The sequence below is a fragment of the Ursus arctos genome, unplaced genomic scaffold (assembly GCF_023065955.2).
Source record: "Ursus arctos isolate Adak ecotype North America unplaced genomic scaffold, UrsArc2.0 scaffold_2, whole genome shotgun sequence".
Taxonomy (NCBI): Eukaryota; Metazoa; Chordata; class Mammalia; order Carnivora; family Ursidae; genus Ursus; species Ursus arctos.
In genome coordinates this window covers 65,082,985-65,103,386 of record NW_026622874.1, presented here as the reverse complement: position 1 = coordinate 65,103,386, position 20,402 = coordinate 65,082,985, and the positions used below count along the sequence as shown (strand labels likewise).

Below are 20,402 nucleotides of genomic sequence, written 5' to 3'. Positions count from 1 at the left end.
TTAAGCATCTGACTCTTGATTTCAGCTCAAGTTATGATCTCAGGGCTGTGAGATCGAGCCCTATCTGTCAGGCTCTGTGCTGGGTGTGGAGTGTGCTTGAGATTCTCTCTCCATCTCCTGCCTCTCACCCCCCTGAAATGAGATGAGATGAGATGAGATGAGATGAGATGAGATGAGATGAGATGGAATGAAATAAAATAAAAAAGGGGCACCTGGGTGGCTCAGTCAGTTGAGTGTCTGCCTTCAGTTCAGGTCATGATCCAGGGTCCTGGGATTGAGCACCACATCAGGCTCCCTGCTCAGAGGGAAGCCTGCTTCTCCCTCTGCCTGCTGCTCCCCCTGCTTGTGCTCTCTCTCTCTCTGTCAAGTAAATAAAATCTTTAATAAAATAAAATAATGAAATTCTAACATCTGTGTCATCTTGGTGTTGGTGGGTATTATCTTTTCTCATTCGGTTTGAGACTTTCCTGGTTCTTGGTAAAACAGGTGAGTTTAGATTGAAACCTGGACATTTTCTTACTATGCTCTGAGACTCTAGCTTTTATGCAAACCTTCTGTTTCACTTGGCTTTCTCTGGCACTGCTCCAGCAGGGAAGCAGGGGCCACCTTGATACTGCCAGCTGAGGGTAGAAGTTCCGGTTCTCCTCACGGGGGAGAGGAGGCTGCCGTTGGATGGGGGGAGTTCTCGTTCCCCACGTGGTCTCCAGCGATACTCTGGTGTCTGTGGCTTCGTCACCACTCGGGCAAGTCCTGACCCTCCAGCAACGCCCTGCTGGCACCACCTGTGGGAAACTTATTGCTGCCACGTGGGTGTGGATGTCCAGGCTTCCCAGGTGGCCTTCATGGATGACAGGCAGCCACGGTCGCGGCGGCGGGGGGAGAGCTGGCTTCATTACTGGCTGCAGGGATCGATTCCCGGCTGCCGACTTGGCCTTCTGCAGCATCACTGGGCTGGGAGTTTTGGAGCGACTCATCGCAGCCCCGTGAGGGTGGAAGTCTAGGCTCCCTGCTCGTCTTTGCTGGAATGCATGCACTTGGGGCGCGTGTGTGTGTGTGTGTGTGTGTGTGTGTGTGTGTGTGTGTGTGTAGCTGGGGTGGGTCAGTTATTGTTTAGAAGTTTTCTGGGGTGCCTGGCTGGCACAGTTGGTTGAGTGTCTGACTCTTGGTTTGGGCTCAGGTCATGATCTCAGGGTCGTGGGACTGAGTGCCACACTGGGCTCCACGCTCAATATGGAGTCTGCTTGGATTCTCTTCCTCCTTACTCTCCCTCCTCCATAAATAAATCTCTCTCTCTCTCTCTCTCTCTCTCTCTCTCTCTTTTTTTTTTAAGTTTTCTGCATGTGAGGCTGCCCCATTTCTAGTCCTTTGGCTGGAGAGAACAGGTTTTGTGGGGCTTTTTTTGGTCTGTCTGTTGGTGCTTGTGGGTTCTTCAATTCTAGGTCTAGGATATAGGAGGCAAGAAGATAACCCAGGGAATTCATCACCATGTTGTCCTTTGGTCCCAAGATCATAGTTGTCTTATGTTTGATTTATACTTAATACCCAGGTTTTTAGCAGAAGGAGTAGGAAAAGATCCATTTATATCATCTTCCCAGAGTAGAAGTTCTAAGAATGGTTTCTACATTTTTTAATGGTTAGGGGAAAATTTTTCAAAAGAATATTATTTTATGACACATGAAATTATATGAAATTCAAGTTCCAATGTCTACAAATAAAGTTTTATTGGAAAACAGCCTCCCCCATTTACAGACTGTTTCCACTGCTGAGCAGTAGTGGAGTTGAGCTGTACGGCAGACTGTGCTTGCAAAGCCTCAAGTGTGTGTTCTCACCCTGTACCAAAACGTTCTTTGGCCTCTGGATTGAGATCTAGAATGTTTTTTTAAAAACAAGCAAAAAGATTGGGGGCACCTGGGTGGCTCAGTCGTTAAGCATCTGCCTTCGGCTCAGGGCGTGATCCCAGCGTTCTGGGATCAAGCCCCACATCAGGCTCCTCCACTAGGAGCCTGCTTCTTCCTCTCCCACTCCCCCCACTTGTGTTCCCTCTCTCGCTGGCTGTCCCTCCCTCTGTCAAATAAATAAATAAAATCATAAAAAAAAAGAAAAGCAAAATAAAAAACTGGAAATCGATGAGAAAAGGAAACAAGCTGATAGAAGGTTGGGAATAGGCATCCTGTAGAGCTGGAGGCGTGAGAGCCTCAGGGCACGTCCTCAGGCCGAGAGCCGGCCCTCCCACCCGCTGGCCTCCGAGGGCTGGGCGAGTTCCGACCACCCTGGGGCTCAGGAGGCTTCTCTGCTCTCTGCCCCAAGTTGCTGGTTGTCAGAGCTTTGCTCACCTCGTGGGGCTGGCAGCCAAGGGGCCGGGCGTCGTGCTGCGGGCTTCTGGTCAAACTCCAGAATCCTGAGACGGTGGCTTTTGACAATTTTGTCAAGTGTTGTTATTGCTTTTTGGGGAGAGGATGTATCAATTGAAATATTTTGTAGTAGAATTGCTGTGGAGAAAAGAAAAGGTAAAATGGAAGGATCAGCTTTGGTGGGCAGCGTACGCACTCAGGAATAGCGCAGGTCCGCGCGGGGGAGGAAGTACCGAGAAGGGAAGGATATGAGTTTTCAGGTTGAAAGCAGCCGACAAGGCCCCAAGATAATAAATGGGAAAATGAAAACCTACACTGAGACATAGCATGGAAATATTTTAGAACATTGGGTACAGCCTCAGAGAGAGAATCTCCATTAATAGGTACGGGATGGGGGAGTATCATTGAATTTTGCACAACATCACGTCCAAACTCAAATCTGTTCTTAAATTACTCTAGAATAAAGGTAAAATTAGCACTTGTTCAGAAAGGTAGGGTCTCAAAGAATGTATGCCCCACATACTTGTTCTCAAAAAGCTGCGGAGGGATGTGCTCCATGAACCAGTAAGGCCCAAAGGAAGGGGTCTGGGAGCCGAAGGGGGCCCAGCGGCCTCCCCGCGGCCGGCAAAGCGAGGAGCGCTCTAGCAGCCTCCAGTCCCGGGAGGAGCAGGACGGGCAAGACGCCAGGGTGACGTCTGCATGGAGAAAAGTGAACGGACCTGGGAGGTGCTGCTCGAGATGGCAGGAAACCCAAGTGCGTGGAAGAAGAAAAAAGCAGTCGGGTCCTGGAGAAGGTCGTGTAAGAATAAAAATAATCATAAGCACAACTTTATAAATATTAACACTTTCTTATTTTCATGACATGTAATGACTGGGTGGCAGCTGGCTTTTCCGTAGTCACGTCGAAGTGGGAGCGCTGGAAAGTTTGGTGTGGACGCGCCACCAGATCTAACCAATTCACATAAAAAATCAACCCTATTGAAGCACTAAGTACGTAACATACATAAGTACATTAATTGAAGTATTCTTTACACCGAGTAAAATGAATCCACCGTGACAGACGGACGCGTGGTCACCAGCCACACACGGAGCGTTTCAGCCGCGCAGAAGGCTGTTGGCGGCCCGTCAGGCGCTCCCCCTCCGTGGCCCCAGGCGCGGTCTGGTGGCGTTCTGCCCTGGGGATGTGCACCGTGTACCCCACGCCCGTCCCCCTGGATTCAGAGCCACCGGAAGAACGGAGTCGGGGCCGAGCAGAAGCAGGAAGACCTGGGTCCCCGACCGAAGGTCCCCGCGCCTGCGGTGTCAGCCCACGTCTGCGGGTTTGCCTCCTCGCTTCACGCAGGTCTGTGTTCCGCTGTCAGCCCCGCCCCCGGGGCCCCTGGTCCCCTCCGTGCCGTGTTTCTTCGTCGCCCTGTGGCCACCGACGTTGCGCGTCTCTGTTGCACACTCGCTGCTGCACCTACGAGACCGTGCGCTTTGCGGTGTCTGGAACACGCCGTCTCAGCCTTTGTGGAGCGCCCAATGGGGGCTCCCTGAGGACAAGTGAGGCCTGTGCCTGTCGTTTCTGTCAGTCTGCACGCGCCTTACTTGGGGGGCAGGGAGAGGCTGAGGGTTGCTGCTGTGATACTAAATTTCCACCGGGTTGTGGCCCTCGGGCGGCCCCACGTGCAGGCCCCGCATGCAGACGGGGGCTTCGAGGTGAGCAGAGCCGGTCCAGTCCGCGGTGGTGTGGGGGCTTGGAGGCTGCACCCTGGCCCAGGCTCTCCCTGGCTGTGTCGGGACCGGATGGACACCCGTCCACCCCAGAGCCTTCTGGCCGCGGACCTCTGTGTCCTGGGTCTGCTCTTGCACACCGCAGACTCACCAGCGTCTCCGGAGCAGGCGGCCTCTCAGAACGCTTGACCGGCTGGCAGAAAGGCCCAGAACACAGTAAGGAGACCGCTGCTGCTGTGGGGAGGCCCGGGTATGAGCGTCACTGGCGCTCTCAGCAGTAGAACTAATTGAAGTGGGTGTGGCCGCGGGCGAGGTGGCGTCCTGAGCTCGGAAGCTTCCAGTCGGCACCTCGTGCTAGGAGCGCACCCCGAGCGCTGAGTCTTGTTCGGGCTGATGGGCCTCCTGTGCTGGTTGGATGATAATTATGTGGATTTTCTTCTGAAACTTAATTTCACAAACTGTCAAAATGGGATGGTTATATTTATCTCTTAAATCATTAGGGAATAATAATTAGACCAAAAATGGTTTTAAATGTTTCTGTATTAATAATTTTTAGCTTGAAATCACGGCTGCTAACTGGTTCTTGGGTTGGTATTTGGAACGGTCTTGGGGGACTCTTCCGTGCTCGGCTGCAGGCGACGGGGGCAGAGCGGGTGGGCACGAGGCTGATTTGGGGCTCGCTGGGGAGCAGCGGTGGTTAGCGTGCGTGAGGCCTCCCTCTGCAGCCCTGGTCCGACCGCTGTGCTGCGCCAACGTGTTTAGCGACAGCAGTGGGTGTACTTGGGCCAGGCTCCCGTCCTGCCTGGGTGACGAGCCCAACCTGAAGGGGGCTGTCAGCTCTAGGACTAGGACTGACCGCAGGACCTGCTTCCACGGACTCAGCGCCTATGGCCCTGGACAGGTGCTAGCCCGCCAAGTCCACCCAGCCCTTCGGGTGGGATTCGTGCTGTAGGAGAGGACATCTGGCTCAGAGGATGAAGAGTCTGCCCCAGGTCATTTCTCGTCCCTCCCTGCTGCCTGTGTCCGGAGAGCCTAGCGGGCACCAGCCGGAGGTCAGGGCCATGGGGCTCCTCAGCGATCAAGGTAATTGTCAGAAGACAGACATGACTTGTATTCTCGAGATGCTTGTATTCCCATGGAAGAGACACACGGTAAACCAGAAGATAAATAAGAAAATGCCAGATAGCAAGTACCAGACGGAATTAAGATAAAGGCAATGTGATGAGGGGGGGTCACTTCTTCAGACAACTCTTAGGGCGGCCCCTTCGTGAGAAGGGGCATCTCTGCTGAGATCTGGATGATAGGTCGGAGTCAACCCTATGAAGAGCAGGGGAAGAACATTCCAGAACATTCCAGATGGGGGGAGCTCCCACAGATGCCCCACCGTGTGGCACAGCAGCTGCAGGGGAGGGCAGGCACCGAGAACATCCGTGGAAGGAGGGTCAGATTATGGTGGCCTGGGTGAGTCCAAGTGGAGACTTTGGCTTTTATGTGCAAGCACAGTGGGAAGTTGAGAAGGTTTTAATCCGGGGAATAATAGGATCTGAGTTTGGTTCGTAAGACATCGTGTTGTCTGTGGGGTGGTGCTGTGGGGGCCTGCGGACATTCTGTGGCAGCAGGGAAGTGTCCAGATGCTGTTGCCGTGTGGGGGTGGGCGCTGGCTGGTGTGGGGGCTGGGCATGGGCGGAGAGAAGTACGAGAGCGCCTGGTGTTCAAGGAGTTGCTGGCTTGGTGGGCTGGCGGCTTTCATGCAGGGAGCTGGGGGGAGAGACGAGTGTGGCCTGAGCCCGTAGGTAGGTCATGAGGCCGTCCGCTCAGCTGGACAGAACGGCTGTGTGACAGACACGCTGCGTGGGTGCCTCTAGCTGTCCGCGGCGGGTGCCTGCACGCTCCGGGCCCATCCCAGAGACGGACTAGGGCTGGACACCTGGCTGTGAGGTCTGAGGCTTTTTACCGCTTTGGAGGCCGGGCATGTGGTGGATTCGCGGAGAGGGGAGCAGGTGTGGCGCGTCCACACGGAGAGAAGGAAAGTGTCTAGGGGTTTATGGTGGGACTGTGGTGCCGGCAGCGGTCGGTGGGCAGGTACGTGGGTTCCACCAGGTCTGGGGGTTTTCTGTCTAGGGCAGCGGAGAAGCCGGCACGGCTCGGGGGATGCCAAGGGGTTGTCGTGAGTGGCAGGGCAGCAGGCCTCTCTCTCCACCAGGCTGGCCTCCAGCATAACCATTGCCCCCCTTCCACCCTCTGTGAGAGGCCGGCGCACCTCCCGGGCCAAGCGGTCCTGGATGTCTGTGACTGCCAGTCCTGGGGGAGCCCCCGGCCGGCGGCTGCCCTCCTCACCTCCCTGTGTCTGGAAGCCCTTTCTTGGGTTGGCTCAGGATCCCGGCAAGAAAGGGGAAAGTGCGTGGGAGCCACTGGAGTCAGCTTAACCCTGGCTCAGGGCAGGTGCTGTCGGGCTGTCTCCGAATCTACTCGGACGATTCCACGTATGAATGAATGAACTAAGTGCTACCATCCCGGAGAGACGCCTTTTCTTTCTCTAGGTTTCGGAGAAAGCTTCTGGTCAAGGACTTGCCGAGCCACCAGCGAGATCCTGAGCTGTCCCTGTTCCCAGGCCGTGTCTCTGCAACCCCTGCTGTCCCTCCCCCAGCACCCTGGGGCTGGTGTTGACCCCTCCGTGGATCCTGTCCCCATTACAGAAACCCGCCCGACGAGCCTCTGCGCCCGGCTGGGTCTGCGGGCTGCGACGTGAAGGAACAGTTTCACCACCCGTGTTTTCCTACCTCTGACGGCAGGGCCCGGGCCTGTGGAGGGCAGGGGTGCGGGGGTCGCGCGGTGGCCCAGGCGCCTCCAGGACTCTGGCGTCTGCTTTCCAGCTCGTACACAGCTTACTCCTAAGGCTCCTGGTGACCCTGTGCGACCGAGACGTGGAGGACAGCCTTCTGTGTGGTCCTGTGGGAATGAGGTACAGGGACGTGTAGCGAGAACACCAGGGCAAAGGCCACTGCAGACACGGTTCGGTCCCTGGCAAGTGGGGCAGGGATGGTACGGGGTGGGACGGAGCGTTCCAGAAGTCCTCCATCAGACCTGGGCTGTGAGGCTGGGACGCAAAGTGACTTAACCAGTCCGATCCCCTTTCTGCCCGGCGCGGGCCTGGGACGCTCCCCACACTCCCAGCGGAGTGACAGGGGAGATTTGGCCGGTGCTTAAACACGGGGCAGCGACGGGGGCTGAGACGTGTCTTGGGTCACAGAGAGTGCACCCCCGCATCACTCAGAGGCACAGGTCGCGATGACCGGCTCAGAGTCCTCCCCCGGAAGGGCTCTGCCCACCTCTCTCCCCGGTCCCCGTGTGTCTCGTTTCCTCCCACTGTGCCCCTTCCCACCCTCTCGGCCCTGAGCCCCCAGCACCGTGATTTCTTGCTCTGCATGGCGATCACCAAGGGCACTTGTCCCCCTCTCTGCTGGGGCTGGGGCCTGGCCCTCCTGCTTGGGGTGACTCTCCTGCTGCATTCGGCCCCCTCTGTTCCCTGCCTTTCCGCCACAGCCTCCTTCCTATCGCCGCTCCTACGGGGGTACCACCCACAATGTCGGTGGCGGGGTTGGTGGCCAGCATCGTCCCTCAGACCCTCTTCTTCTGGGCCGTGAACGCCACCGAGGCGCGGGCTTTGGGGCCTTCTCACTGGCCTTCCTGGGGTGAACCTGGTGACGGGGGCCGGTCCCTGGCTGTGGTCTCCTCCTCCCGCCTCGGCCTCGGCCCCGTGTAGCAGGTCTGGAGCGCTAACCCACAGGCGGCATCTTCAGAGACAGACAGACGTGGGATGCGTCGCAGGCGGTGAGGCCCGTTGCCTTCGTGCCGCCTGCAGATGGTGCACCAGGACACGCGGGCGCTGCTTGGCCCTACCCACCCGACTCTGCCACAGAGTGCCAGCTGGGGGGTGATGGGGGGATTGCAGGCCGGCCTCGGACAGGTGCGTGCCAGGCAGTGTTGGGGCGTTGAGGCGTGGCCCGTAGACAGAGCCGCTCCTTTCTTCTCCCTCCTTCGGGCTCTGGATTCTCTGCTGCTCTCAAGATCCCGCTGCTTACATGACTTCGCGCCCCAGGAAGGGGGAAGCTGCTCCTCGCAGCCCTGCCTCCCGGCCCCCTCTTGTTGAGGGCTGCTGTGACCACCCAGGTGGAACAGCGTCCTCTCCCTCCTCCCTCCCTCGGCCAGGTGCTGGGTGCTGGACAGGGTGGATGCCTGTGGTCATTCTCATCGACTTTAGCCGGTGGGCTACCCTCCCGGTGCAGGCCCTGCACAGCTTGCAGAGTGACGACTTCTGAGCCAACCCCCCTCTGACTCAGCCTATCATGCTGGAGAAAGGTGAGGCGTCCTCCACCCTTCTGAGACCTGATGGGCTTCAGCATGGCACCTGGGGGACAGCATAGGGGCAGCAGGGGGCAGCAGAGAGACAGCAGGGGCAGGAGGGGACAGCTGAGGGACCGCTGAGGGGCAGCAGGGGACAGCTGGGGGCAGCAGGGGGCAGCAGAGAGACAGCAGGAGGCAGCAGGGGCAGCAGGGGGCAGCAGAGGGCAGCAGGGGACAGCTGAGGGGCAGCAGGGGACAGCAGGGGACAGCTGGGGGGCATCAGGGAACAGCTGAGGGGCAGCAGGGGGCAGCAGAGGGCAGCAGGGGGCAGCAGAGGGCAGCAGGGGACAGCAGAGGGCAGCAGAGGCCTCAGGGTGCCTGTCCGGGTCTTTTTGCTCTCCCCATTTTTGGAGCTGCCCCTTGCGTATTTGTTTCACGCCTACGAGGGGCCGCAGGTGCTGCCCGAAGGCCGAGTTCTGTGGTACCGAGGGAGAGGGCAGGCGTCCCCCCACTTCTGCCAGAGCTGCTCAGCTTTCGTCTGTGTTATGTACATTGAATTTTGCTTGATTTCTCTGGGAAAGGGTTCCACTGTAGGAGAAAACTAGGATTTGGAAACCACTGATGGGGGTTAGCACTGGACGTGGGGGCCTCTGATGTGCTGTTTCTTTATATCCAGATGGCTGTTGGGGCCCCTGTTTTCACATCCTTGAGAGGAAGAGGCCTCTGCTCTGCTCTGTCAAGGTTGGGGCTCGGTGAGATGTGAGTGGGCGAGACAGTGCTCTGGAGGACCAGGAGAAGCACACCGGAAGTAAGATGGAAAGGCATCTCCACAACGTGCAGGGGCAAGCGGCGTGGGCCCCATGGGCGGGGGCACCCCAGAGGTCATCTTGGGCCCTGCTGTGCAGCGTGGGGGAGTGACCGGTTCCCGGCCGGGGCCCAGGAACTGCAGGCAGGCACCTGACTGCTTGGGCGCCGGAGAGCTGTGAGCAGAGGAGCCCAGTGCCCCGAACAGCAGCTCCCAGACAGATGGAGGGGCCGGAGTGCCCACCCCAGGTCGGGGGGTGCTCGGCTCTTGTGTGGACATTGAGGTGGCCCTGAGAGGTCAGGTGGGCCAATTTCCCCCTTTACGGAGGGGGACAACAAGGCTCAGAAAAGTGACAGGAACGTCCTCACGTTTCCTCAAAACAAAATGGCACAGCTGGGGACGGACCTAATGTCCGACTCTGTATGGCCAGTTTCATGCATTCAAGTGGCCCTGGATGGGGGGACCCGAGTGAGGGGAGGCCTCGGAGAACAGCACCCCCCCATGGAGGAACGGCTTGCTCAGTGGGCAAAGGCCTCTCTGCGCCGCAGCCTCCAGCCCTCCAGCGAATGCGCTCAGAGTTGAACGAGCAGAGTTTCGTGTCCTCAGAATTTCCCCCCTGGACGATGTGAAATCCCAGATCCCTGCAACAACTTTAGGCACAGCAGTAAGGCCTCCTTTGCTCTGCTCTTCCTCTGCCCTCCCCTCCCACCTCCGCAGCCCTTCCATCTGGGGTCAGCCCGCCCCCGGAGCCCGCCCTGACCGGCAGAGACTTGTCTGCCCGCCGCTGCCCCGCCACCCGCTGCTGCCCGCGCCCCCGCCCCGCCCGACCTCGGGCCACCCGGCTTTCCTTGCGGTGCTAAGCTTGGCAGACACTGAGTTCGTACTGGGTTCTCCATCGCACCCGCAAAGGGAAAATCACCGGGGCTTAGACCTCGGAGGTGACTGCCCTGTATCTAACTGTCCTCCCTCCCTCCCGCCCTGGGGGCTCCCGGGCAGGCCGCCTGGGCCCAAGCTGAGGTTATCAGGGGGAATGAGTGGATGGGCGGGGGGGTGGGGCTTTCCTTCCCACTGAGACTCTCGCTCTTCCAGTCACATCCTGATCCAGTCACACACCATCCTCATGCCCTTCTCTGTCCCGTTCTGTCTCCCTGTCCTCAAGCACGGTGCACTCTTGAGGCCTTGGGGGTGAAAAGGCCACTGGTGCCCGCGATTGCTTCGACCCCCATTTGGCCTCGCCCCCAGCTCACCTCTCAGGAGAGAGAGGTCTCCACGTGTCACAGGTGCCCCAACTCCGCCCGTGCCACACCCGCGAAGCTTCTGTGAGGTCGAAGCCAGAGGCAGCCAGTGGGTCCTCCCCACATCTCTTCTGTGCACCCCTAGAGCACGAGACAAGTTGCCCTAAGCGATTCCGGAGGACAGAGGGGCCCACCGCTCAGTTTTCCTGGCATTCCAGAGCAGAATCAAGGAGCACGGTGGTGAAGAAGTGATGGCATGCGTCAGGACTTGGGGTGTCGCTCCCTGTGGCACCAAACTCCCCAGCCCCGCGTCGTCAGACCCGCTGCAGTGGGTTGGAAGCCGCTGCACACGCGCCCACCTGCTCCCTCGGCCCCCCACAAGCCTCAGGTGAGGTGTGGGCCGGCCACCTGAGCTCGTCGCAGCTCTCCTTGTCTTCCTAGTGGAGAGAACTGCATTGACTCAGGATGTTAGGGCCTCGAATCTCTTTTTGCGCTTTGTAGCGTCGTTATGACCCTCCACGGACGTCATTAAGGGGAGTGTTAAGTCTGACGGGAAAGGTGGAGGGTTTTCTTCTGGTCGGTGCTGCCGGCTCCCGGGAGCTGGGGCTTCCCTTCATGCCAGTGGATGCGGACCCCACTGTTCCTTCAATTGTACTGGGGGGCGCCTGGCTAGCCCCGTCACTAGTGTGTGTGACTCTGGATCTCGAGGTCGTGAGTTTGAGCCCACGTTGGGTGTGGAGAGTAGTTAAATAAATCTTAAAAAAAAATAATTTTATTAGAGCCAAACTATTTAAATAAGTTTATTTGTTTCATCCTTTGGTAGATGAGAAAAATACATTACAAAATACATTATACAGAGGACAGCTCACAGTACACATTACTAAAAACACAATCTACATTCCAGCCAGGGCTGCTGGTACGTTCAGAAAGCCACAGAGGCCTCGAGACCCAGATTTCAGCTCTATGGAGTGTCTCCCCCAGGGCCCCTCTGTATCTCAACCTCCGTGTGTCCAGCACCCGTCTCAGGTGGGCGTGGGCAGTCGGGGCAGCACTGGGCGGGGCTGGCAGCCTCTCCCTGCGCCGGAAGCAGCGACACTTAGAATCCCGAAGGAAACGGGTGAACGGCCAGGGTCTCCAACAAAGCATGACCGAGTGCTGGCGGCCTGCAGATACGCAGCCCACGGTCCTGAGTCTGCCCCCCCCCGCAACGCTAGCCTTCGCCAGTCTCGCCTGGCCCACCGCCCAGTCTGCAGGCAGATGGGTCCCAAGGGGCTGCCTCGGCCCCAGAGCAGGCTCGCTGGCCACAAGGCAAGCAGCACCTGGACCCTGCAGGTCCGCACAGCACCACACGGCCTCCCCACCCCTCTCCCCTGACCAGCAGTTCCCAGAGCCGGGGTGAGGCCCCGAGTGCCCAAAACAAGCCCCTGGAAGCTAACCTTTCTGGAAGGACCCACCTTAGGCGAGCGGCTTCGAAGAACCCGGAATTCTCCGAGCCGGACAACTTGCTCCGGAGCTCTGCCCCTTCCCGTGCAAGCCTGATGAAGCGAGAGGTCTGTGCAGTCACTCGGGGCCAGCCAGAGGCCTTTCGGAGGGAGGGGAGCCAGGGAGCCCCACATCCCCCACCCCTCCATTCATATAGAAGCAATTCTCTGAAGTGGCCTCTCCAGCCTCGTCCTTTGTTCTTAGAAATTTGGAAACATCTGTGACTGGGTAAGAAAAGTCGTCCTAAGCATCGAGGGCATCATTCCAGCCTGCTCCGTTGCGGTTTAGCGGGCCAGGCTCTGCATTCCGAGGGGACAAGTGCTGGTCGCTCCGGGGGCCTCCGGGAGAAACCTGGGGGCGAGCCAGGCGAGCTTCCGCCGCAAAGTGCAGCCTCTCCTCCAAGCCACCGGGCCCTGCCCCTCCCCGACCGCCCAGGCAGCGCGGGGGGGATGGGGGTGGGGCGGGAGGTGGGAAGAAAAAGAAAGATGAGTCAAGACCAGCATCTTCAAATTAACAAACTGTAATTGTTTTCCCAAAGATACATTTTTTTCATACACATCCATCATACACTGTAACCAAAAAAAGCAGTGTACATGAAATAAGAGAAAATAAATTAAAAATCCATAGCATAGGTAAGGAGGCTCTAGTCTGGAGCACAGCTGAGTTTCCAGCAATATAAGGAGGCTCGAAAGTTTCTTTTATAAGAATGCCTGCTAGCAGGGGTTCCAGCCAGGTGGTTGGTTGGTCTGTAAGTCAGTCTTGAGTACTTGAAACAGGTCTGTGTTTGTGTTTTCCTTAGCGTTTAGAATAGCCATCATTGTCCTGCAATAGGCAGAGCTATCCCGTCCAGGAAAAACGAGGGAGGGAACCACAGAGGCAGCGTGAGATCCGAATACAGCATTCAAAGGTAATTGGTCCAGTGGCGCCTGGGGAAGAGGGAGGGGCGGCTCTCCAGGGTTAGCCATCTTCCTTGGGGGGTGTGTACCAGCCTGCAGAGAAGAGAGGAGACAGTCACGGGGTGCAGGCCCAAGCCCCCCCCCCCAGCCCCGTCCACGAGGGCGCCTCCAGGGTCATGGGGGAGAAGATCCTAGCAAGGGCTTCCCAGTGCGGGGACTGGGAAACTGCCCACCGTGAGAGGACACCATGACATGAGCTTTCTGGAAGGGCGGTCGGGCTGAGGGTAGCACCGAGCCCCCCCCCCCAAGTACGAGGGGCAGACGGTGCTTTTCTGGGAAGGGAGGGAGTGGACGTTACCACCTCCAGCCCTTCTCCGGAGAACAGGGGCAGGCGTGGTGTTAATGGGGACTAAAGGCTCAGAAACCAAAAGAAGGGGTTCTTGCTCTCTGGCAGGAAGTGACCTCCTCGGGCCCTGGCCGCGGCTCACCGTTCTTCTCGTGGATCTGCACCAGGGACTTGTAGGACTGCTGTGCTCTCGTCAGGCTGTACTGGGACTGGGACAGGAGGCCACCATCAACACGGCCAGCCATGCCCCCACCCCCCTTCCATAGCTGCCAGCCAGAGACCCCAGTGTGGCGCTCTGCTGACCCCGCAGGACCCTCCACCCACAACCCCACAGCACTCCCCCCAACCCTCCTGGGGCCACTCGGCGAGACGTCAGCCAGCCAGAGGCCTCATCCTGGCAGTCCTGACCGCGAGCGGCCCCAGGGCCTGGCTCCTCACTTTGTTGGCTCCAAACTGCACTCGCGCCTTCCCCTTCACCAGCGTGGCACTGATCTGCATGATCACAGACTCTATGGAGTAGGCGCTGCTCCAGCCCTGGGAACAAGGAGCGATGGGGCAAACAGGTCAGGAGGGTTCCCGCAGGGACCTTATGCCTGGGCCCGAGCCAGCAGCTGCATCGGGAGGGGCCTGCCCTGCACTCCTGGAGCCGCCAGCAGCTGTCGGCCGGGGCAGCGGGTGCAGGCCCTGCCCAGCAGAACGAGGGCCCCGTGACGCCCATCGCCCGGGTGCGCGCGGCACGGCCGTCAGCCCCGCCCCGCCCGGCCAGGGGTGAGGCCAGGGGTGAGCCACGGGCTCACCTGCTTGGTGAGCAGTTCCATGCAGATGGCGCCTCCGCCCAGAACGTACCTGCGGGGGGAGAGTCAGTCGGGTGGCTGCGCCCCGCTCAAGCCCACGCCCCCCCCCCCCTGCCCCGCGCCCTCGCTGAGCCACTCACCCTCCAGACAGGACGGGAGACACAACCCTGACAAATGGCGGGTCAAAGGGGAAGTTATCCTGCAGGAGAGACGGAGATGACATCAGAGGAGGCTGCATCCCCCCCCCCCGGGACTGCCCCCCACGAGGCAAGGACAGCACCTGGCTGACAAGGGAGGGGCCACAAAGGGAAGTCTTACTTTGAAGGAAAAATTAAGTAGGATGAAGTCAGCTCCTTCTTTCTCTTTGAGGATCTGGAGATCGTTGTGCAAAGCACTGTCCTGGTCTACTCTGTGAAGCAAGGAGTGTGGGCTCAGACCCCCGGTCCCCGCCCAGGAGCCCCGTGACGGCTCCAGCTCCCCAGGCTGCTGCCCGGTCCACACTCACTTGAGGAGTTTGACGTTCCAATCATACAGACTGTCATTCACGAGTTCGACTGCATAGTTTCCTGGGAAGAGGGAAGAAGGCAGGTGTTGTCACGAAGGTCCGAGGAGTGAGTGGCCCAATGTAGTCCCTCTCCCAGGAGAACAGAACAAAGATCAAAGCCTCCAGGTCCACCCAGATGGACACGCACCAAAACTAACCACTGGCTTGAGGCACTGTGTGCGTGCCCTGAAAGGTTCATGAACATTCACATGTCCCAGAACTTCTTGAGGCCCCTCCGTGACACACACTCACCGCCTTTGAAACTCTGTGACCGGTATATATCCCTGAGCTCCTTCATCAGCCGGTCAGTGGCCTGCACCGAACCAGATACCGCGCCCTGCACGGGAGAGGACACGCGCGCTCTGGAGACACACGGCTGGGCAGCCAGGCAGGTCTGACCAGGCCGGGCTCAGACACACCGCAGCCCACCCGAAGGAACCGTCTGCCCCCAGAAGGACGTGCCAGGGCCTACCCCACCTCCCAGCCCGCACCCACCAGCCCCCTGCCCACTTCTCCCAGAAAAGGAACGTACGTTTAAGTAATCTTGCCTCTGGTTCTTCTTAATCTTCTCTAGTATGGCCAAGTTTTCCTTTCCGATGCCGTCATCTTCAGATTTCTTGCCCTCAGCTGGCTCCTCCTCTTTCATTTCGTAATGATCTAGGTCTTCCGTGTCCTGGGGGAGGCGCGGAGCGTGGCGGGAGAGAAGAACCGGCATGGGTTGTGAGGAGGGGCTGCCACTCTCCGTCCCGTCCGGCCACAGGCGCGGGAACGGCAGTGTGTCCAGCGGGCTGGTGCGCACAGCACCTCTCCATTTCTGGAGTGAGTCCCAGCCCCGCTCCCTCCACAATCTGAAGGTCTCAGGCGGCGGAACGACACGAGGACCCGGGGAAGGCAAGCAGGGACTCAGCCATCTCGTTCCCTAGAATGACCCTGCTCCAGCCGTCCCTAAAACTCTCCCTTGGCACTGACAGTTCCTCCGTAATTCCTAGAATGACTCTGGCCTGACGCTGTGACTCAAAGCTCACGTCTCGCTGGGTCACTAGGGTTCCCGGGAGTTCTGAGGACTCCGCACGCAGCGGAGATCCGGGTCAGAAGTCTCCCGCCCGCCCTGTCGGTGCCTGTCGGTGCCTGGATCACGCATGCGGAGGGACTTGCTGCCGACACGGAAGGAGGGAGGGGGGAGAGGTCAAGAACAGACGAGCCCCTCATTCACCCCTCTCCGGGTGGGCAAGCAGTTAGCTCGCTGCGCGTGGGGTGGAGCGCGGGCTGTCCGCCTCACACAGAAGCTGCCACCCCACGGCCATGGCAGCGAGCTGCTCGCCCTGGCAAAACGCGACTAATACTAACCCCCCATCGTCACCCTCGCGGCCGACGTCCCCGGAATGCCTGTCACGTGCCAGGTGCTGCACTAGGTGCTGCACGCTGGCTCACCCACTTCTCACAATCACCATGCCGCTATTCCGTCGGCAGCGGAGGGCGGTGCGGTTGACCATCACGCCCACAGCGACACCGTCCTCAGCAGAGCCACGACCTGACTCCCGTTCCACATGGCCCTGAGGCTCAAGTGCTTGACTGCTGCGTGACACTCCCCCAGAGTATCTGCTTTCAGAGACCAAGTCAAGATTGGCATGCATCACCCCGCGTGGCGCATTCCACGCACACCTGGCTTCGCTTTCACGACAACCCCATGCAGTAGTCGCTACGACCCCGTCTGACGAGTGAGAACTGCAGCTTAGGGAGGTCAGGTAAAGCTCCCAGTCAGACATAGGATGCGCCTGAGGGTCTGACTGCAAGGCCCCCTGACGCCATCTTGCTGACCGTGTGGCTTAAAGACACAGGTGGGGGCGCCCCGCCTCCTACGACACTGGCTGCTCCTCCAGGTCAGTAAATCTGTCCTGAGTCCTCCCCAGTCTAGACGGCAGCGCTGTCAACAACGGGTGCTCGATGCCGCTGCCGGCAAAGCTACCCGCCAATGCCGCCCCGGGGGGCAGCCCTACCTCAGGCATCTCTTCGTCTTCGTCTTCTGAGGACACGTCCTCCTGTGTGCACTGCGGCGGGGAGGGGAAGGCAGAGGTCAGAGCCTCAGGGGCTTCCCAGCACGCAGCCTCCAACCTCTGCCCCAGAGCCCCCGCCTCTCCACCAGCCAGGTCAGAATGGAAGCCACATCCAGGGAGTGACTTCACTGGCAGCCTGTCCTTCTCCACCCACCACGAGCTAAAGAGTAAAAGATGCACAGTGGCTGTGGGTGTCACCCACCTCACACAGCCCGGTCTGATTCTCCCAAGAACCCCTCCTTATCGACTCTAGACTGACGACACGTTGTTGGTTCTTAACAAGGAGTCTGGGTCTGGCCACCCGCTGCTTACTGCTGATAGTAAAAAGGCCCCTTCCTCTCAACCCGGGAGACACTGCCCGTGGGTGAGTCTGACAGCAGGTGAGGCCACTAGTGCCCCAGCTGGAGAGGGAAAGCCGAGAGCCACGACACGCGTACGTGTCTGGAGTGGCCGGAAGGGGAGGGCCACTACTGCAGGTGTGTTGCGATGAACAGGGGTTCATCGACGGACAGCGGTCCGCTGAGCGCTGTCCGCGGGGCGCCCCCACCACTCACCTGCTCCGCCGGCAGGGGCTGGTCCAACATCTCCACGTCGGGGTGCTGGGGGAGGTTGTAGAGTTTACACAGGTCGGAGATGATCCTTTTCAGATGCTGCAGCAGCTGGGGGGGGGGGGGAGCACCGCGATGGGGTCCAACGCTCCGTCCCCATCCGCTCCGGACAGGGGTGCGGATGAGCTCCTAAACCCCCACGTGGTACCTAGTTCTCCAAATTTTGGGGGCTGTGTGGCTACGGGGGGAGTTTACTGGGCCAATGCTGGGTCTGGCGCAAGGATCTCCCTCCGGCTTCAGAGAGCACCGCTCCTGAGGAGTGTGCCCCCAGATATGCCCTCTCCTGATACGTCTCCCTTTCACAGGGTGTCTCTGTGACATGGGCCTCACAGCAAGAAAGGGTCCCCCCCACCCCAGCACCCCCTGGCCCCTACCAGAGTATTCCCTTTCTTTATGTCCACCAGCCTCTCCAAGACAGCAGCCAAGTTCGGGTCATCGGACTCCACTGACCAGATGGGGGGCACAGCAGGGTAGGACTCCTGAGGGGAAAGAGCGGGGACAGTGGTCAAGACGGGAGACCCTGGGAAGGGCTACATTTTGCCTGCCTTCTCTTCCCCAACATTTCTAGTCCCTTTGGCCCTCCTGCCCCCAACAAAAGCCCAGCTGTGCAGGTCAGTATCTAACTGAACGGCCTCCCAACGAACCCCAGACCAGGAGTAGTCGTCCCCGACACAGTCTTTTCCAAAACGCCTGAAGACTTCTCTTCTCAAGGGCAAGCATGAGAGGAAGCGCAGCCACACTGGCCACGGTGAGGGGGGGGCCTCTTCTCCACCGCGCTGCCGGTGCGGGCTCTCCCACATCCAGCACAGAGCCCTCCAGCCCTGCTGCCCCTCAAATCCCACGGTCCGCTCAGGAAGGGATCCCCCCTCATGACAATCACACTGATGTGAAAAAAACAAAGGCTGCAGATCACTTTCACTTTAGCTGGGGAAAGAGAGACACAAACTAGAGTTCGTCTCCAGAACCTAAAAGTAAGAAGGCGGCAGGAAGACTCTCCCCACCGGGTCACTCCCAGCAGACGCCCTGGAAGGCCAGTTCTCCCCATCGCTCCCTTGGGAGCCTGCCACCCTCTCCACCCAGTGTAGGCTGCAGGGCTCCACATGGCAGGCTGGGAGGAAGAAGCCTACGCTGCTAGCATTCCCAGCATTCCTGAACCACGGTGCCAAATGCAGCCTGACCAGACTCCCCCTCTGCCCAAACCCAGGGGCCCAGTTCAGGCCAAGTCTCCTTTCCAGGGGCCACAGGGAGTCTGACTGAGAACGTCCTAAACTAACTTCCTTCCAGGCACAAAGACAGTCGATGGACTCTGGCCGCTAAAGGGGCAGCTAGAAGGGGGCAAACTTACCCTCCAGGAGCAGAATCAGCTCCTGGGGTTTCCACCCACGTCAGGGAAACCTGCCTGCTTCTAACTGGGGGTCTTAGCTCTGTCACGGCGCTAGGCCTCGATGATGGAAAAACGATCGCAAAGAAGATGCTCAAATCTTCACCTCACTAAGCCACACCCAGTACTGCAATCTCAACTTTTTAGTGTGAAAAAAGTGGAAGAAGGAAGAAATGGGACATGCGTTTTGGTGGGCACCATCCTACCCAGGGCGAAGCTTGCCGTACACCTTGACCTGGTTTGATGGAGGAAAAGGGGTAGAAAATAAGAACCACGTAAACTGCAATCAGGCCCCCAAGTACCACACAATTCACAAGTCAGTCTCTCCCCAGACTACTCCTGTTTGCAGTCAGCCTGCCTGTCCCCTGGCTCCCTACTAACGCCCCTGGCAGGGAGAACGCTATCACAGCAGGTAGGATGGGCCAGCATCAGCGCTCTGCCATGCAGTATTAAACCTCCCCAGGTTATCAGACGCTGACCCCCTCCCAGGGGTGTCTGAGGGCGCACAGGCAGGGGACACGTAGAATATCTCCCAGTTCAGCAAGCCTAGCATGGGATGATGTTCACTGGGGAGAAAAGGGGCCCTTACTGCTCAGAACCAAGGGGATGGTCCCTCCCACATCACCATCATCACCAGGAAAAGCAACCACCCAGAGCAACTGGAGATACCCCAGGGCAGAGGAGGGGAGTGGCAGATCTGCTACCAGCTGGGGCAAAAGGAGGAGAGTTAGAGGTTACACCGGGATGGAAAGGGAACCAAATGAAGGAAAAAAAGGAAGAGTCCACGACCTGCGAACCTCCACCTGGTAATATTCAGGGAGCAAAGGGGGGCTTCATGAGAGGTGCCTGGGCAGGGATCCCACAGGTGGCAACGTCCGAAGTAAAAGGTACTGGCGACCAGGGGGCATCACTGAATCGTGCAGGGCTCCAGGCCACGGAGGTCCCTGCAGCTGACCTCAGGGCAGAGGCCTGGAGCCCTGCGATGACAGCAGGGGAAGACAGAGGCCTTCGCAGGCGGCAAGGCCAAGTCGCGAGGGGCCGGATCACGACCCTCGGGATGTGGGTTAGCGGAAGGGGCCAGTCGAGGTGCCATATGTCGGGGCGCCCCTCGCCACCAAGGGTCCGTGGCAGTCTCAGGGCGCACGGCACAAGCTCCGGCGGTAGAAGCAAGTGGAACCCGCGGGGAAGGAGCCGAGCCCCGAGACGGGGGACTGGGCCTCCCAGATCCTCGGAGAGCAAGGAGCTGTGCGGGGCGGTCCCGAGTCCCTGACAAGGAGCCCCGGAGAGGCGCACCGAGGGGTCCTCACCGTGATGTTGCAGTGGATGCGGACGGGATCCCCGGGCACCGGCCCCCGCGGGGGCAGATGCGGTCCGGGCGCGGCCCCCGCCCCGGCCCCTCCAGCCCCGGCCAGCAGGAACTCGCAGCTCAGCTCGTCCAGGCAGGCGCTGGCAATGCGGAAGCGCTCGTGGCCGCGGTGGAAGATGGACTCGAGCAGCTTCAGCTCCCGCCTCAGGCAGGGCCCCGGCCCCGGGCCCCCCCCCGGGCCGCCCCCGGCCCCCGGCGCCGCCCCCTGGCCCCCCAGCTGCTGCCCCGGCCCCGGCTGCTGCTGCCCCTGCGGCTGCGGCTGCTGCATCCTCCGCTCCGCTCCGCTCCGGGGCCGGCGGGCCGGGAGCCTCCGGCCTCCGCTCGGGCTCCGCCGCCGCCGCCGCCGCCGCGGTCCGCACTTCCTGATCCCCCCTTCGCCAAGATGGCGCCGCCGCCGCCTCCGGGACGGGGCCCCCCCGCTCGCCGGCCCCCAGCCGCCGGAAGCCGCGCGCCCCTCCCCCTCCGCTTCGGCGGCCCGCCCCG

The 20,402-nt window shown here is 59.6% G+C and overlaps 1 protein-coding gene and 1 long non-coding RNA gene across 2 annotated transcripts; one reads left to right on the top strand and one right to left on the bottom strand.

The window, feature by feature from the left end:
- Positions 1-5,757: 5,757 nt before the first annotated feature.
- LOC113245308 (uncharacterized) lies at positions 5,758-11,231 on the top strand. The gene is made up of 3 exons (XR_006408254.3): positions 5,758-8,423; positions 9,085-9,216; positions 10,594-11,231. It is a non-coding gene; the product is annotated as an uncharacterized LOC113245308 (long non-coding RNA).
- On the bottom strand, positions 11,219-20,311 carry UBE2Q1 (ubiquitin conjugating enzyme E2 Q1). Its single transcript, XM_026485302.4, has 13 exons — positions 19,861-20,311; positions 17,547-17,651; positions 17,119-17,223; positions 16,508-16,558; positions 15,043-15,183; positions 14,763-14,847; positions 14,472-14,532; positions 14,285-14,375; positions 14,107-14,165; positions 13,970-14,018; positions 13,611-13,706; positions 13,315-13,381; positions 11,219-12,919 (listed from the first exon to the last, which is right to left on the bottom strand). Exons 1-13 carry the CDS (start codon positions 20,185-20,187, stop codon positions 12,888-12,890), a joined length of 1,269 nt encoding a protein of 422 aa, XP_026341087.1. The 5' UTR covers positions 20,188-20,311; the 3' UTR covers positions 11,219-12,887.
- Positions 20,312-20,402: the final 91 nt, after the last annotated feature.